Source organism: Calidris pugnax, unplaced genomic scaffold (assembly GCF_001431845.1).
Source record: "Calidris pugnax isolate Ruff unplaced genomic scaffold, ASM143184v1 scaffold1753, whole genome shotgun sequence".
NCBI classification, from domain to species: Eukaryota; Metazoa; Chordata; class Aves; order Charadriiformes; family Scolopacidae; genus Calidris; species Calidris pugnax.
In genome coordinates this window covers 205,240-223,360 of record NW_015094502.1, presented here as the reverse complement: position 1 = coordinate 223,360, position 18,121 = coordinate 205,240, and the positions used below count along the sequence as shown (strand labels likewise).

The window sequence follows — 18,121 nt, the reverse complement described above, 5'->3', positions numbered from 1 at the left end:
GCCAGATCATGTGGAAGGGACATTTACTGCTGCCTTTCAGCCCCACGGCCGTTGCCAAGAGAGCAGGAGGGAGCGGGCGGGCGCTGGGGGTGCTGCGAGCCAAAGGGCGACGGGCACAGCAGCAGCACTTACCGGCAAATATGCAAAATTTGGGGCCAGATCCAGCAGGGACTTTCTGAGATTAGGCTGTGCAAGGCAGGGGGGGGGTGGCTAGCACAAAGAACATAGCCCCCCCCGTGGCGTTTCAGCCCGCAGGAGAATTTCAAATGTCACAACTGGGGGAATTTTCCATCTGAAGCCCCTTGTAAAATGAAAAGCTCCTTGCCCTGCTCCGGCTCCTGCCTGCGGAGGGGTTCAGTGCCAAAGTGAAAGGCTTCCTAAAAATGGGCTGATCCAGGAAGGGGGGGTGGGGGGGTGCGATTTAGGAGCTATTGAGAAACAAGGAAGGACAAACAGTGTTAGGTCATTGCTTCTGCAAACACAGCCAGGGCCGTTCCTCTATAAAAAGGGGAGAAAGCGGTTCCAGAGCCATCACAGACTTGGAGGGGAGAGTCTGTGACCAAGGCTGCTGCGCCCCCTCCTCGGCACCTCACCCCTTGCTCAAGTATGAAACTCCTACTCTCTACTGTGCTGTCCTTTGGGATAGTGGGTAAGTGTCTGCTGAAAGAAGTTTTTGGGGGAAAGGAAGCATCAAAACCTCCCAGGACCCCTGGCTTTCCCCCAGACCAGGCTAGTTTAGAGCTGGACTCGGGCAGCTGTTAAGTAAAAGCAGAGGAGTGCCTGCCAGATGCTTGCTTTGGTGGCCGTGGATCTCTGTCAATAGGAACGGTGTTTTGAGCACTAGTGGCTGCAGCTTTTTCCTCAGGTCATCCCATGGAGGCTGGAGGGAGGTCTGCAGCCCCCCACGGCCGGCTGGCGTGGAGGAGGGATGCTCAGCACCCACCCCCCGGGAGGGGACTGCTCAGGAGAGGCTCCCTGCTCCTGCTGCCGTGGGGTCAAGTAGGAAAAATCACCCTCCGGGCAACTGCTGTGCCAGGAGAGGAGCAAAGGTTCAGCCAGGGGGGCTAGAAACTAGAACAAGACCTGCCTGACAAGCCTGCATGTGTGTTGGGTTAAACCTGAAGGCAGTGACAATAAAATAGAGCTTAAATCACAAAAGAGTCCTCAGTGTGCTTCCCTGCTCTGCTCCTGTGCTGCTCCATCCTGCTGCTGCAGTGGCTCTTTGCTCAGGCTCCTCTGTATTTTATGCCTAAGATCGTGCTGCTGCAGGGCTGGCTCTGCTTAAGGTGATTGTTTCTCGCTCTGCTCGCAGTTTTGGCAGGCGATGGGCAGGTGGCCATGGCAAGGAGATTGCCCCTGACCTGGGGGCTTCTGCCTGGAAAGAGGGGTCCCCTTCTTGGAGGGTCTCTCCTGATCCCCCATAAAGCGTGGTGGTGATTCATGGCCTCGGGTGGGAAGTGTGCTGCTGGCATTGGAAAGCCCTCCAGCACCTTTGCTGAGTATTAACATGCAATGTTGTCTCATTAATGGTGAAGAGTGGCCAAGGAAGGAGCCAAGAGGTTGCCCAAAAGCTCTGCAAGCAGAGGCTGTGGCACTCGGGCTCCTGTTGCCTTCCCCCAATGTCCACCAGTGCAGCTGGGCTGACTCCCTCTGGAGGTCCTCAACCAGCCTCTGCACAGGGCAGGATGGCTGCCAGCACTGGATTACAGTGACCATGGCTTTGTACAGCCAAGGTTTGAAAAACACAGATGATGGCAGTAGTAATTAAGGCTAAGGATTCTCCCTGTGGCCAAAAATTCAGCATCTCCAGTGGGAGGAGGGGAGGCGTCTGCTGGCAGAGTTGTGGCTCAAAAATGAAGTAAGAGAGAATAGTTCAGAGGTGAAGAGAAAATGGAAAGAGCACAGGCTGATCTGGAGACGCTGGAATTAAATGTGCCATCAAGGGTTTGGAGGGAGCAAGCTGTGGATGCAGCCTGTTGGTCTGCACAGTCCAGGCAGAAGGGGCAGAGGGAAAGTGAAGGGTGCAGCACGGGCTGGCCACATACCTTAACTGCAAGTTTCCAGTGTTTCTGGGGTTTAGGTTGCTGAAGAAGGCATGAACTTGTGTCCACCCGAGGTCTTTGCTTCACTCGGGTCTTCCAGAGTAGCCAGTCAGCTGCATTTAGTGCCTGGGGGACTCTCAGGAGAGAAGGCTGTGGAGGTGGAATGGCATCTCTGTTACTGGGTGTAGTGGAGGAGGTGAGACATAAAAGGACCATTAAATATATGAGATCATGTAGCTGCCAAGGAGGTCATGTGTGGCAACGTACTGAATATAGTCTGGCCAGGTGAGAGCTGCTGTCCCTCTGGGGTTATTTGCAAAGACACTGCTTCAGTGGAACGTCTTTTCTCTCCATTTTTGCAAAATCCTGAGTTTGATTTCTGTTGAAGTGTGTGGATTTCTTTTCCTACTTCTGTGGATGTTGCGGTGAGCTCAGGCTGCTTGAATCACAATGCTGTGCAGGACCATCGCCCAGGGTCAGAAATGGTCCTCCCAGGTGTTCCTGAAAGTGCACGTCGGGCAAGAAAGGACCAGCCTTCCTGCATGACTGAGGAGATGTGTGAGGGAGATCCTGCACTCGGCCATCACATGAGGCCAGGACTGCAGGGAACCAGAGATCACGTATTCACAGAGAAGCTTCTTCTCTCCACGTGGTGCCTTTCTGCCTCTCTGAGACTATTTACTTCTGGTTCTTTCTACAGCTCTGTGTTTTGCTGCTCCTCCCAAGAAAAGCATCAGATGGTGCACAATATCCTCAGCAGAAGAGAACAAATGCAATACTCTAAGGGAGCTCATGCAACAAGAGAGTGTTGCACTGAACTGCCTGCAGAAAGGAACGTACCTCGACTGCATCAAAGCCATTTCGGTGAGTGGGCAGCAAATATCTGTGCTGGGCACTGAGGGTGTTTCAGCAGCCTAGAGAAGGTTGGGGTTTCCTTTGAGTCACTGGTGGTTACCTGTGATCCCTCTGTAGAGGAGGACTCGCCCACAATGATCCAGGAGAGACTCTGGGGAAGTGATTTTCCCTCTTGCGTCCCTGCTCTTTGTTTATTGACCAAAATCTTTTTGTCGTTTAGAATAATGAAGCAGATGCCATTAGCTTGGATGGTGGTCACGTTTTTGAGGCAGGCCTTGCCCCCTACAAGCTGAAGCCCATTGTTGCTGAGGTCTACGAACAAAGTGGAGGTACATTTTCGGGCAATATTTTTAAGCCAAGCAGTGGTAGCAAACTGGTAGTGCAAAAGCCATCCTTTCCACACAGAGCTCTCACATTATGACTCTGGAGAAGAGAAGGCTCTGGGTAGGCCTTATAGCGGCCTTTCAGTACTTAAAGGGGGGATACAGGGAAGATGGGGACAAACTTTTTAGCAGGGCCTGTTGCGATATGACAAGGGGTAACGACTTTAAACTAAAAGAGAAAAGACTTAGACAAGGAAGAAATTGTTTACACTGAGATTGGTGAGACCATGTTTCCAGAGCCCATGTTTCCCAGAGGTGGTAAATGCCCCATCCCTGGCAACATTCAAGGTCAGGCTGGTTTTGAGCAACCTGGTCTAGTTGGAGACTGCCGGGGGTTGGACTAGATGGCCTTTAAAGGTCCCTTCCAAGCCAACCCATTCTATGATTCTACTATGATTTCTATTGCGTGTCCAAGATATTGCCCCTTGATTCCAGATCCCAGAGGGGAAGGACTGGGGGGCAGATACATCAAAATGTGAATCATCACCCATAACCACAGAGTCACTGCAATGGAAAGGGGCAGTGCCCCATTTTTTACTTTAGCTGCGACCAAAGTCACCGATCCCGTGATGATGCAGTGGCCGTGGAAGGAGAGCACCACGAGTAGAAACTATGGTTGTCCTGAAGCATAGCAGAAAAAATTATGCTTGCCCCAGAGATCTCCTGCTTTCAGTAATCTTGAACTACATGGGTAAAACACTGAGCTGGGTAGCACAGATAACCCATGTATCTTCCTGTGCAGTCATCAAGAGAAAAAAGAAAAAAAAAAAAAGAAAAAAGATTGAAGAGGCGATGGCATTGCCATTAGTGGTTGTGGAGGAACAGCCAGTTGAGATTACTGAGGCAAGAGGTGCAGGCTTTGCACAGAATAAATAAAAAAAGCTGCAGCTATACCTTCTGATAAGAGTCAGCTCTGTTGCTCACTTTCTGTACTGTCCTTCATCTCTTCCGTCTTTCTCTTGGGAGCTGAACAGATACTATTTTCCATTTTTGTTTCATTTTTGCCTCATGCAGTCCCACCACGTTCAAAGGTCTCATTCTTTTTTGACCTCTGCTCCAGGGTTCAGCCTGTTTGTACACAATATTCAGGTTCAAAGAAACATGGCAGAATCATTCCCAATACAGTAGCTAAGAAAAATACAGATATGAAATGGAAGGGTGTGATCTCTACCACCCCTAAAACTAAGTTCTAACTAAATGCTAACTAAGTCACTTTATTCATACGTAGTGTGCAATGGACTAAGTATACTTTTAAAGACTAAATGTAGAATTTCATTCTCACAAGGCTTACATGTATGCTTCAGTGAGGTATACAGCACTTTGAGAACAGACTTGTGAAAGATTTGCCAAGAAGGCTTGTTGAAGCATCCTTACAAAACCATGGGCATGTCCAACGTCTGTCCAATGGCAAAGCACTTTGCATGATAGTATTTTCAGGTCACTTATGATTACAAGTTGTAAACTGCAGCATCGGCTCACTATTGACAGTGTAGCTCATCTCTAAAAAACATGGGTAAACCATGAGTGTTCAAGCAAAGTTGCTGACTATTTGGAAGTGCAGCACTTTATTATCTGAAATCAGGGGTTTGGCAAGATTTGAAATGTTCCTAAGTCCTGTTTTTTCATTGCTTTCCTGCTTTTTTCCTGCACTGCAGGCTCCACAACCAGCTACTATGCTGTGGCCGTGGTGAAGAAAGGAACAGGCTTCACAATAAATGACTTGCAGGGCAAGACCTCCTGCCACACCGGCCTGGGCAGGTCCGCTGGCTGGAACATCCCAATTGGGACACTCCTCCACCGGGGAGACATCAAGTGGGATGGCAAAGATTCCGGCTCCATCGAGCAAGGTGAGGAGGGAAACGGCGAGATAAATGGGCTGATGTTAAGCCAGGGGTGGTGGTACGGTGGAAGGGATGTTGCCCCATCTTCTGCAGAGGTCCAGAGGGGGCCTGCAGAGCAGTTTAGTCATTGACGTTCTTGATGCGTACCCTCCCTTCCAGCTCCTTATAAAAGTGAATTTTAGACTAACTATTGCTTCTTTCTCACATCCACAGCGGTGGCCAGGTTTTTCTCTGGGAGCTGCGTGCCTGGTGCCACTGCTGAACCAAAACTGTGCCAGCAATGCAAAGGGGACTCCAAAACCAAATGCTCTCGCACAGGACCTTATTCTGGATATTCTGGAGCTTTTCAGTGAGTGAAAGTTATTCTTCCTTTGGGGAAATATTCTAGCCCTGACACATGGAAGTTTTCGTTACACCAAGGGAGGGCTGTGTTGTAATCAGGGGTCCTGAGGAGACTGAATTTATAGAACAACTGGAAGTGCTGGTAATTAAAGATCCAATTAGTAATAGCTGGCAGGCAGCTAGCAGGAAATGGGAGAGGCAGCTGGGCCGTATGGTTTTGCACAGACTTAAGAATACACAGCATTAGCAGCAAGCTAAGTCTAACTGGGTTTCTTGAGTGCTACTTCTCTGCCATTACATTTTCTTTCCTGCCAGCATAGCTTTTTTGGGGGGAAGACTACTGCTCTACGGTTGCAGTTTGTGATGAAGCAATTTGCTGAAACAGGAGATCGGGAGCTGCAACGTCTGTTTTTTTTTTTAACATCTCTTCTGTTCCTTCCACCTGCAGATGTCTGAAAGATGGAAAAGGAGAGGTGGCTTTTGTGAAACACACAACTGTTCTAGGTAGGCCTAGACTCGTTTCTCTCCTTTCCAGTCCAAGCTCTCGCTGACGACCTGCCCTGCAATTAGTCTACGCTATGCAGACTTTCATTCCTCTCCAGATTTGCCCCAAACCTCTTCTCCTTTCATCTCTAGAAACATGTTTGGCACGCTGTGGAGTGACTCATCCTTGTCACTGAAAAATATGGTTGTGGTGGGGTCCACTTTCTCTTCTGTGGGGTTCTTCTTTGAAGAAGGAAAATCTGCTTGATTTAAGTTCAGTGGTATTACTGTTGGTGCCACATCTCAGAGTCAGCTGTAATGTTATCACCGCAAACGCAGGGTGAGCAATTACACTCACCCATCCCTCTGGGGGCATTTTGGAGGGAATTCAGCCCACAGGAATAGTTCACTAACCCCACACCTCTCGGAGACAGAAGATGGGCTGGCATGCCCAGGACCTGAGCAGTGAGATGAGGAGGGCCACCAAGAGAACAATTCCTCCCTGGAGGGGTTCAAGACCAGGCTGGAGGGGGCTTGGAGCAACCTGGTCTGGTGGGAGGTGTCCCTGCCCAGGGCAGGGGGGTTGGAACTTGATGATCTTTAAGGTCCCTTCCAGTTCTAACCATTCTCTGATCCTATGATTCTAGGATGGTCATGGGGCAGGGACAGTTGTCCTGCAAGGAGATGCTTAGTGGGAAGAGCTTGATCAGCCTGGGGAATAGATGGTTTTGGGGGGAACTCCGAGCAGCCTGCCTGTGCCTGCAAGGAGGTTATCAAGGAGGTGGAGCCAAGATATTTATGGAGGTGGACAGTGGAAAGATGAGAAACAGCAATCATAAACTGGAACAAGAGAGGCCTGGACCGGATACAAGGGGAAATTTTTTCCCCCTTGAGGACAGTCAAATACTGGGACAGGTTGCCCAGGACAACTGTGCACTCTCCATCCTTGGAAGTTTTCAAGATCCACCTGGAGCAGCCTGGTCTGCTTTGTGCAGGGGCTTGGACCAGAGACCTTCAGAGGTCCCTTCCCACCTGAATTCTCCTGTAACCCTGTGATCTCTGACCTGGGCTCTGTTTCAGCCTTGACACTACTGAGCTTCAGAGACCATGTGCAGCTCCTGACCTGTCCAACCCATTTGTACGCTGTTTGTAGATCTATTTGCATCTGTACCTATTTGTACACGCCTGGATGTCTAGGCATTACTGCCACATAAATCCTCTTGCTGCTGGGTTGGTGATGACAGAGGCAGAGGTAATCTCCCTTTCACAGGCACATGCATTCTCCTCTCTGCACTGTCTTTGTATGACCATGATGACCCCGTAACCACTGCAAACTGTCTTCTGTGAAGAATTCTCCCCCGAGCTGCCACCGAAATCAATTCATTACAAAGCTGACCAAGACTGGCTTTTTTATCTATTTTCATAGTGATGCAACTCATGGTTCCTCCCTTCTTCCAGAAAATGTCCCGGAGGAGAAGGGTGAGTACGAGCTGCTGTGTCTGGATGGCAGCCGTCAGCCTGTGGACAACTACAAATCCTGCCACTGGGCCAGGGTGCCTGCTCACGCCGTCGTGGCTCGAGATGACAACAAGGTTGATGACATCTGGAACTTCCTCTCAAAGGCACAGGTATTGTCTAGCTCTTCTTTCCTTCCCCTGGCATCCTCTCTTCTGTCCCCTGGATATGCTTGCTCTCTCCAGCTTTCCAAGCGCTTTGGTATGGTCATTTGCTGATTATTTTTCCCTCATGGTAGGAAAAATTTGGTGTGGGCACAACCAGCTCCTTCCAGCTCTTTGGCAAGAAGGACCAAGGCCCCAAAGACTTGCTTTTCAAAGATTCTGCTGTGCAGCTGAAGCGTATCCCATCTCTGATGGATTCCCAGCTCTACCTTGGCTTTGAGTACTACAGTGCCATCCAGAGCCTTCAGAAAGGTAGGCAGGACATGAAATACAAATGTCATGTCAACAAGAGCTGCGTTGAAGAGATGGGATCAGCAAATACCTCTGGGGAAAGGGACACAATTTTTTTCAAACGCAGACAGTATTCTCTGCAAAGTATTTCCTGTGAAAGGTATTATCAGTAAAATCCCACAATCTTCACTTAGAACAGCCAAAGGGATTTATTGCCCACAAAAATTGCCCACAATTATTTGGCTGGTGATAGGGACTGGGCACGGTCAAAACTGCTGTTTAGAAAAGCAATTTCTGGGAACTACGAGGAAGGAACATCCTGAGACACCAGAGTCCAGTAATAGCCACTTGAGGGAAACAGTGTACTTTATTTCTGTCTGGACTCATCAAGCACTTACTGATGTCCTAGCTGGCTTTCTGAGAGACAAACATCCCACAAATGTCCCCCAAAATCCACTTAAAATGTACAGTTGCTCAGAGATCTCTGTCATAGTCTCAGCTGCTCTGGCATTTATGGAAGGGGGTGCATGGACTTCATGTGGCATCAAAACAGATTATTCAAATGCCACTTCACAGAAACATAACCAGGTTGTATTTTTCCAGCTTGGTCTGGTCTTATTCTCATGGTTATCTGGGCAGTGAAGTCTGGAGAAATATTATAGGCGGCAATACCAAGTACTATTAATGCATAATACTATTAGTGATGTTTTAGCTCATGCAAATCTGCATGAATGGCTTGTGTTATGCAGAAGTTGTCCTTTCTGACCTGTAAATTGATTTCTGAGCATCCTTCAGCTTAAGAATCATCCCTTCCTGTCAAAAGGGATGCCCAGGGCTTTTCAAACAAGAATCTCTTGCAGAAGCAGGTTGGTGCCTACAGACAGTTTCATGGCCGAGTCCCAGAAAATAGCTTGTTTGTAGCTTTATTGCTCAGCAGGACTTATCCTGTATTTCCTCTCCCGGTTTTACAGATCAGTTGAACTCCAACCGCAGAGAAAACAAGACACGGTGGTGCGCAGTGGGTAAGAATGAGAAGGGCAAGTGTGACCTCTGGAGTGTGATGAGCAATGGGGAGGTGGAGTGCATCGTGGCAGACAACACCAAGGAATGCATTATTAAGATCATGGTACGGCTTTTTTTCCCCCGTTTCTTCTCCCTGTGAACCTTTCAGATGGAAAACAGTGTTGCTTTTTTTCCAGCCTGGGAATAGACGGGGCAGAGGGTAGATTTTAAGATAAAATATTGGGAGCTTTGTGCAAAATGCCAGTGGGCAGAAACCAACCTCATCACAGGGAGAGGCTTGACTAGCTTTTTGCCAATTCACATTTTTCAAAAAACTCTATTGGACAGTGGTATTTTTTTGAGGCTTCCTAAATAAAAAGCAGTTTTCTAGTGTGAAGTAAGTTTTCATTTGGAAAAGGCAGGCAAAATACAAATTTTGTAAAATGCAGAGAAAAACAGTTGCCGGCTTAGAAATGGAGTGATTCCATAGCATAAGTGAGGGTGCTGGCGGCAGCTCAGAGCGTTGGGTCAGTACCGTGAAGACAACACCAAATGAAAACTTGATAGGACAGGTGAGATTAGGAAATGTGTTTGGCAGGGAAGCAGGAGAGATCCACGCCTGAGCCTGCCAGTGTCTGGGGACAAGAGCTGCTGCTGGAGGAGGTGATGAGCACACGGGAACGATAATTTCAAAACTTCCTCTGTTTGCTTCAGTGAGACCGTGTCTGTCTGTATGCTAAGGGATGGCCTCTCACATCCCTTTGGCCCCAAGCCCTTCTCCCTTACAGAGAATCACAGAATGGTTTGGGTTGGAAGGGACCTTGAAGCCCACCCAGTGCCACCCCCTGCCCTGGGCAGGGACACCTCCCACCAGCCCAGGTTGCTCCAAGCCCCCTCCAACCTGGCCTTGAACCCCTCCAGGGATGGGGCAGCCACAGCTTCTCTACACCAGTGTCTCACCACCCTCTCACCACTAACATGGGCCAGGGTCTCACCACCCTCAGAATGCAAAATTTCTCCCTGATATGGCATCTAAATCTCCCCTCTTTCAGTTTAAATCCGTTCCTCCTTGTCTGATCACTACATGCCCTTGTAAAAAGTCCTTCCCCAGCTTTGCTCTAGGCCACCTTCAGATACTGGAAGGGGCTCCAAGGTCTCCCCGGAGCCTTCTCTTCTCCAGGCTGAACCCCCCAACTCTCTCAGCCCCCCCTCCCAGCAGAGGGGCTCCAGCCCTCCCAGCATCTCCGGGGCCTCCTCTGGCCCCACTCCAACAGCTCCATGTCCTTCTGCTGTTGGTGGCCCCAGAGCTGGAGGCAGCACTGGGTGGGGGGTGTCTCCCCAGAGCGGAGCAGAGGGGCAGAATCCCCCCCTGGCCCTGCTGGCCACGGGGCTGGGGATGCAGCCCAGGGTGTGGGGGGTTTCTGGGCTGCCAGGCACATTGCTGGGGTGTGTGGAACTTCTCACCCACCAGCACCCCCAAGTCCTTCTCCTCAGGGCTGCTCTCAGTCCATCCTCTGCCCAGCCTGGATTTGTGCTTGGGATTGCTGTGATCCACGTGCAGGACCTTGCAGTTGGCCTTGTTGAACTTCACAAGGCTGGCATGGCTCCACAACTGAGTGCTTCTTTTACAGCCTGATTTCTGAAAAGCTCTGCTCTGGGGACATATGGTGTCACTTCACCTCTGTGCCATTTTCTTTGCAGAAAGGTGAAGCAGATGCCATCAGCTTGGACGGAGGTTTTGTCTACACTGCTGGCGTGTGTGGCTTGGTGCCAGTGATGGGAGAAAGCTATGATGGTGAGCACAGCCTGGGCTCCCCCTCTGGGTCCAGGGGGTAGGGAAGAGGCTGGAAGTGCAAAAGCACTGCTTTTATTCTGAAATCTAGAAAGCAGCCTCAGCGCTGCGTCCCACAGAAAACACACAGTGCTTTGAGGCAGCTCTGCTCACCGCCACACACCTGGGCTTTCCATGAGTCCTGGGGCATCGGGTCAGGAATACAACAACCTGTCTTCCTTGTTTTAATCTTGATGTGCCTGTCCTTTAGCACTGGCCTTGGTAAAACTCATTGGTTTAGCTCAGAGGAGCAGATGGAGGCTGTGCTTTGTCCTGTGGATGCACAAGGTGTTACCTGAAGTAGTCACCTCTAGAACGAATTGTCTCCAGAAATTAGTGAGCTTGATCCTTTTATGGATTTGCCGTATCTTTTATCTAATATCTTCTTCTTTTTCCCTCCCTCAGATTACAGTCAATGCAGCAAAGCAGAAGGAGAACCAGGTAATTACTGTCAACAGAGGGACAGAAAACAGTCCTGATGGATATATGTAGAAAAAAATATGTGCAGTCATGAGTGGGGAACACACGGCTGGTCACCATGCAAAGAGCCGCTGTGTCCAATGTAGATATTAAGCATTTGGGAGACAAATTTAGTAGCCAGATGGAAAGTCTGGGTCTGCAAGCAAATATCAAGGCAAAGCATATGGCAGTGGCAGAGATTTGTTCTTAGTTGCTCCTGTCTGGAGCAGGGTCACACCAGAGCAGTGCCAGGGCTGCAAACAGGAAAAGAGGGTCTGGGTTGTAGCCTTAGGAAGCTGTTCTTAATAGAAATGGGAAGAGGGGGAGGAGGGAAGGTTTTTGTCCTTTGCTAAAGAGGGGATATGAAATCGGGATACGGGGATAAGAAATCGTCATGTATGTCAGGCTACAAACCTTCTCGCACACCCAAGTGTCAGAGTTTTGGGGTGTGGGGAAATGTCAGGGATAACAATTTCCCGGGAGCTTGGTGGGGGTAGATGCATCCCACCTGCAAACTCTTCCCCGTGGTCGCTGCCTGGCAAATTGTTTATAAGTGCAAGGTAGTTCCTTTGTGCTGCACTGTTCATAGGTGTCCTCTCCCAAGGGGGGCCAACGCTCTCCTGAGGGAGCAGAGTGGGATCCTCGGGCCAGCCCTTAATTCTCCTCTATTTTATCTTCTGAAAGCATCCTACTTTGCTGTGGCTGTTGTGAAGAAATCAGACAGGGATATCACGTGGAACAACCTGCAGGGCAAGAAGTCGTGCCACACCGCTGTGGGGAGAACCGCTGGCTGGAACATCCCCATGGGCTTGATTCACAACAAGACAGGGAACTGCAATTTCGGTGAGTCGAGCTTTGCATCCATTTCTTCAAGCTGAGAAGTCTGCTTGTAAAAACGTTTTCCCATCCTTCATCCCATCTTCAGAGTTCCTTGTGCCTCAAAGATTCCCACCTGGAGGTGGGAAAAGGAGAAGACTCTGTTACTTAAGGTTTCACTGAGCAAAGTTTTAGGCTGTTGGTGACTGTCAGAGTAAGATACGGCTTGTTGGCTGTTTTGGGGGCTTTGCTTTCTTTTTGCACCTCTTCCCTTCCCCTTGCAGCAGCCCAAAAGGTATTTCCAAAAAGTGAATATAGGCTGCCCCAGGCACAGGGGGCCTAGGGCTTGTGCAGGGTGTGGAGTGGGGGTTTATGAGTCTCAGAAGGGAGGGGAAGGGCTGAGAACAGGGCATCATTGTCCAAGAAACTTAAAGGAACTGATGTGACTGCCAGAGAATAAGGGGGTAAAAGTCTGTATTGGCTGTGGGACTTCAGAGATAGCTCAGAAGATCAACTTCCACATCCAGCTTTCAACCAGTGAGAATTATGGCCCAACTGAAATAATTTGGAAATATTACTGACCAAGGCAAATTAAGCACATAAAAGGAAATTTCTAACTGCAAGAAGATACTAGTGTTAGTAAGTTCTAGACTCAGCCTCTCCACCCTCCTGCCTGCCTTTGCCACTGCCCCTTCTTCCCCCAGAGCTCTGGCATTGCTGCATCAAATGCAACTCTGCCAGCCCATAGAAGCTGTGGAGGCCTGGGCTGGGAAAGGTTTGCAGCTAAAACATTCTTCTCTCTGTTCCAAGGCAGTGCCTATTGCACTTGAGCCTTAGGCCCTGCTTTGTAACCAACAATAACAAGACACAAGTTTCGTAGTGAAAACTGGATGCATGAGATTTGCTGTCCAGTAAATTGTGCTCCTTCTCACAGCCTGTTTCCAGCTTCCAGGGACTGCTAATACAAATCCAGTGCAAGAAAACATGGTATCAAAAGAAAACGTAACTTTTCAAGGGCAGGAAAAGTGAATTTCTCCTATTTCTGCCTTCAGATGAATACTTCAGTGAGAGCTGTGCCCCTGGATCTCCTCCTACCTCCCGCCTCTGCAAACTCTGCCAGGGCTCAGGGGGGCTCCCGTCGGAGACGTGTGTCGCCAGCAGCCATGAGAAATACTACGGATACGCAGGGGCTTTCCGGTAGGTGCTGGGAACACTCCAGCTGCTCTCAAATGCCCTGGGGGTAATTACAGAATCACAGAATCACAGAATCTTCTAGGTTGGAAGGGACCTTAAAGATCATCTTGTCCAACCGTCAACCTAACTGACAAAAATAGACACCCACACAACAAACAAGGAGCATCATCACTAAACCATACCTCCCAGCACTACATCAACCCGTCTTTTGAACACCTCCAGGGATGGGGCCTCACCCACCTCCCTGGGCAGCCCATTCCAATGGCTGAGAACCCTTTCAGGGAAAAAATTTTTCCTAATATCCAGCCTGAACCTACCCTTACAGAAGTTATGGGTATGTATTCACATACAGAGTATGCTGATGCTAATTTGCTGACCTTCTCTTTTTCTCCATTACAGTATTGAAGTATATACAGTAATATGACACTAAGTCTGTAATATTATACATAAACTATACTTTTTTTTTGTTATGCGGCTTCCTGCAAAATGAAGTAAATTGTTCTCGTTCTGTAAAACTTAATGCCCTGGTGCCTCTAGGCAAACCTGGAAAGACACAAACATTTTGGCCAGACCTCCTACAAAGGCAGCAGTGCTACACTTTTAACTCACAGCATCACAGAATGCTATGGGGTTGGAAGGGACCTCTGGAGATCATCTCCTCCAACCCCCTGCCAGAGCAGGGCCACCCACAGCAGGTCCCACAGGAACGTGTCCAGGGGGGGTTTGAATGTCTCCAGAGAAGGAGACTCCACCCCCTCCCTGGGCAGCCTCTGCCAGGGCGCTGCCACCGTCACAGGAAAGAAGTTCCTCCTCATGTTTAGGTGGAACTTCCTATGTTCAAGTTTGTGCCCATTTCCTCTTGTCCTGTCCCTGGGCACCACTGAAAAAAGACTGGCCCCATCCTCCTGACCCCCCCCCTTTGGGTATTTATAGGGGTTGATCAGGGCCCCCCCTCTTCTCCAGACTAAAAAGACCCAAGTCCCTCAGCCTTTCCTCAGCAGAGAGATGCTCCAGGCCCCTCATCATCTCTGTAGCCCTCTGCTGTCCCCTCTCCAGCAGTTCCCTGTCCTTCCTGAACTGGGGAGCCCAGAACTGGTCCCAGTGCTCCAGATGGGGCCTCCCCAGGGCAGAGCAGAGGGGCAGGATGACCTCCCTCCACCTGCTGCTCACACTCTTCTTGATGCCCCCCAGGATGCCCTTGGCCTTCTTGGCCACAAGGGCCCATTGCTGGCTCATGGTCATCCCGTTTTCCACCAGGACTCCTAGGTCTTTCTCCTCAGAGCTGCTCTCCTAGGTGTTAAGTGTAACTCCTCGAGTGTTAAAAAGATGGGGACCTGCAAGCAATGCTGCCATTAGACATTCCCTGCTAAAAATGCTGCTTGCCATAGTTAAAATGAGCCATCCTCTAGAAAGTGCAGAGACCAGAGGTCAGCCTCCGTGCCACCTCCTCCGCACCCGCTCATTATCAGCTCAAGTCTCAGTAAGTCATACCAGGCATGAATTTAGAAAGAGAAGAAATCTTGTTTCATTTACATTTAATAGCAAAGAGATCCTGCTCCAGGGTTTGCAGTCCTTTTGGTGCATGTTAGTGTTTTTACAAGGCTATTAACACGTGCAGGCAGGCATTGCAGAAAGCAAAGTGAATTCTGTCTGTACCTGGCCAAACCGCTTCTTTCTGACAATAAAATAAATTGGCTACTTACCATACGGGAAGGAAGCTTTTTTTTTTTTTTTTTTTTCCAGAATGTATCAAAAGCCTGTGTTTCAGATAGCCTTAACATATTCATGGCAAGGGTCCTAGACCTGGGTGTTCCCAGGGATTAATTTTACAGAATAAGACATAGGTCAGAATCAAATCTGCAGGAAAGGGCCAGGATTCAAGCACCCACATCACTTGCCTTTCTTTGTTCTTCCCAGGTGTCTGGTCGAGAAGGGGAACGTGGCCTTTATTAAGCATTCAATTGTGGAGGAAAACACTGATGGTAGGTGGTTATTCTGTCGTGTGGGTCTTGGCAGGGCTGCCTTCCCCCATCTGCATTATTTTTTGATGCCAGCACAGAGGTAACATCAAGCTCTACCTGCTTGTCCTGTCAATCTCACCCTCACGCAGGAGGAGCAGAATTCAAGCATCTGCCCAGAGACACTTCCCTGCTATCTATAATTTAGTTTCAGTGGCACAATTATTCAGGTGGTCCCTTAACTGCAGGCTCCTGTCTGGACACCTTTGCGCAGCACCCTAGCTCCCTGCTTGCCTGAAAAGCAAAAGTTTGGTTGGCACTTCTGAAAGCAGCAGCTGAATTCTTTTCTCAAAGTAAAGTAATGCTTTTCCAAGCATTCGGGAAAAAAAAAATGCAAGGCAGGAGATGTAACTAAATCTCCCCAGCTTGCTCTGAGGGTCTGACTCATCCTCTCAACTTCTCCTGAGTTTTAGAATCACAGAAGCATAGAATTGTCTAGGTTGGAAGGGATCTTTAAGATCTAGTCCAACCATTACTGACAGCCTCCTTTGTAAGTAGGCAGGGACAGACGCCTTGCTTGGGTGTTGTGAGGCTGACGTTCTCCTGCTACACGAGCTGTCTCCATCTCCAAACCAATTCTCTTCAAAGGCAAAAATCCAGAAGACTGGGCCAAAGATCTGAAAATGGACCAATTTGAGTTGCTCTGCACTGACGGGCGGCGGGAAAATGTCATGGCTTACAGGAACTGCCACCTGGCCAAAGTCCCTACCCATGCTGTGGTCACGCGTCCTGAGAAAGCAAGGCAAGTCAGCGAGCTGCTGGAGAGACAAGAGGTTAGTGATACTGACAGCAGAAGAAATGTTCTGGGGTGGTTTTTATGCGGCATGTTGGCATTTTTAGAGCAATGATGCTGAGTCAGCGCAATGTGGAAGAGTTTAACTTACCCATGTGGGGTGACAGTCTTATCCCTTAGCCTCCCCCTTCCTCCAGCGCTTTCAAACTGCTCTTTCTCCTCTGCCATCTTAGAAAATACACCTTGAGGTAACAGCTGGGTTGTAGTGGTTGCTCTTGTCATGCCGTACTTGTGCGACATGAGATTATCACCTCTTTCTCAGGCTATGCTCTTGCAGGTGTGTTTCAGAAACTCCTCTTGGTGCCTGGTCTCTAACCCAGCTGGGTCAGGCAGCAGTGTCTCTGCACACACACACTCATAGAATCATAGAATTGTCGAGGTTGGAAGGGACCTTTAAGATGATCTAGTCCAATCATCAACCTAACTCTGATAAAACTCATCACTAAACCATGTCCCCAGCACCATGTCAACCTGTCTTTCGAATACCTCCAGGGATGGTGCCTCAACAACTTCCCTGGGCAGCCCATTCCTTAATAACGCTTTCCATGTGAAAATTTTTCCTAATATCCAGCCTGAACCTCTCCTGGTGCAACTTGAGGCCGTTTCCTCTTGTCCCATCACCTGTTCCTTGGGAGAAGAGACCGACCCCCCCTGGCTACACCCTCCTTTCAGGGAGTTGGAGAGAGCGAGAAGGTCTCCCCTCAGCCTCCTTGTCTCCAGGTTGAACACCCCCAGCTCCCTCAGCCTCTCCTCACAAGACTTGTGCTCCAGACCCCCCACCAGCTTTGTTGCCCTTCAGTCCTGCAGCTACTGCTGCAAGTGTAACCAGGCTGAACCAGCTCGCTTTGGTTTCACACTGAAAATGTCAATATTTGCTGAGAGGTACTTGGGAAGTCAGCTCCTTTTGCTTTCAACTCATGGCTGAGGCATAGGACCTGCTGGCAGCACCTGCCGAAGGGCTCTGCGTGTAGTGATGTTAAAATGGAAAAAAAAAAAAAGCTCTTTTGGCAGTCGTGGCACAACTCTGCCACCAAGGGACCCCTCATCCAACCACATGGACAGAAAAGTCAATCCTAAATATCTGGAGCTTGGCTGGGGGTCCCTGGGATGATGGTGAAGAACAAGGACTAAGAGCTAGGCTTTTGCAAGCTGAATCTTGCCAGCTTTCTACTTTTTACATACACTCACCTCTTCTTACCTTTGTTTCAGAAACTGTTTGGAACAAAAGGCATCGAGAAAGATAGGTTCAAGCTGTTTGAGTCTAATACCAAGGACCTTCTGTTTAAAGACTTGACCAAGTGTCTGGTCAAACTCCGTGAAGGAATAACGTACAAGGAATTCCTTGGAGATCAATACTACGCTTCAGTTGCGAGCCTCAACACCTGCAATCCATCAGGTAACCGTCACGGCCCCGGGGAAGAAGTTGCAGTTCTTAGCCTCGCAGGCATGGACAGTTTCTTTTGTAGATGTCCATTTAATTTTTTAAAGCAAAATGAGGATAACTCACGAAAGATGTCAGTATACTTCTCTCGAAGTTCCTTGGATGAACTGAAAACAGTCTTGAAGGCTGCTGCTCTCACGTCAAAGGGAAACAAAGATTTTTACTTGCCTCTAGAGAGCATGCATTTTAAGAAACAGTGAAAAGAACCCACCCTGTCCTATCAGGGTGTGTGCAATCTGAGGTTAATATACGTGTTTTTGTGACACACTGAATGTATTTTCCACGTGATCACGCTGTTGGCACAGGTGGGACAGGACTGTTTAAAGGCAAGAGGTGAACTTCTCCCTGTCCTTTCCCTTTTCAGATCTCCTCCAGGTGTGCACCTTTCTTGAGGAAAAGTAGCGAGATGGGAAAGACCCTCGCTGGAAGGGGAGGGAACTTCAAGCCATGACTCCTCTTGTGCCCTCCGCACGGAACACCGACCCGCAGAGGGCCCTCTGCCTTCACTGCTTTCTCTACCCTTCCTCATCACTCTGAAAGTGGCTGTTTGAGACTTTACCATTCTCTGCTGCCATCACAGCAAGAAATAAAATCTCAAATCTAAATGGGTGTCCTGAGATCTTTCAGAACAGTCCTTAAACCCATTCCTTCCTCAGTACCTCTCGCTGTAGGATAGTGCCAGATACCAACCTGGCTATTGCTTTTTAAGGG

At 49.1% G+C, this 18,121-nt stretch overlaps 1 protein-coding gene across 1 annotated transcript; it reads left to right on the top strand.

Annotated features, from left to right (window-relative positions):
* Positions 1 to 294: 294 nt before the first annotated feature.
* TF (transferrin) lies at positions 295 to 18,015 on the top strand. The gene is made up of 17 exons (XM_014962919.1): positions 295 to 649; positions 2,743 to 2,906; positions 3,118 to 3,226; positions 4,936 to 5,127; positions 5,335 to 5,470; positions 5,912 to 5,967; positions 7,405 to 7,574; positions 7,700 to 7,877; positions 8,828 to 8,982; positions 10,560 to 10,653; positions 11,095 to 11,130; positions 11,833 to 11,991; positions 13,017 to 13,161; positions 15,076 to 15,140; positions 15,765 to 15,949; positions 17,179 to 17,365; positions 17,775 to 18,015. The coding sequence occupies exons 1-17, from the start codon at positions 607 to 609 to the stop codon at positions 17,810 to 17,812; spliced, it is 2,112 nt and encodes a 703-aa protein (XP_014818405.1). The 5' UTR covers positions 295 to 606; the 3' UTR covers positions 17,813 to 18,015.
* Positions 18,016 to 18,121: the final 106 nt, after the last annotated feature.

Coding starts and splice junctions, on each gene's coding strand:
- TF (XM_014962919.1), top strand. CDS start 607: ATGAAACTCCTACTCTCTACTGTGCTGTCCTTTGGGATAGTGG. Junction 7,878..8,827: donor CATCCAGAGCCTTCAGAAAG/GTAGGCAGGACA, acceptor CCGGTTTTACAG/ATCAGTTGAACTCCAACCGC. Junction 15,950..17,178: donor AGCTGCTGGAGAGACAAGAG/GTTAGTGATACT, acceptor CCTTTGTTTCAG/AAACTGTTTGGAACAAAAGG.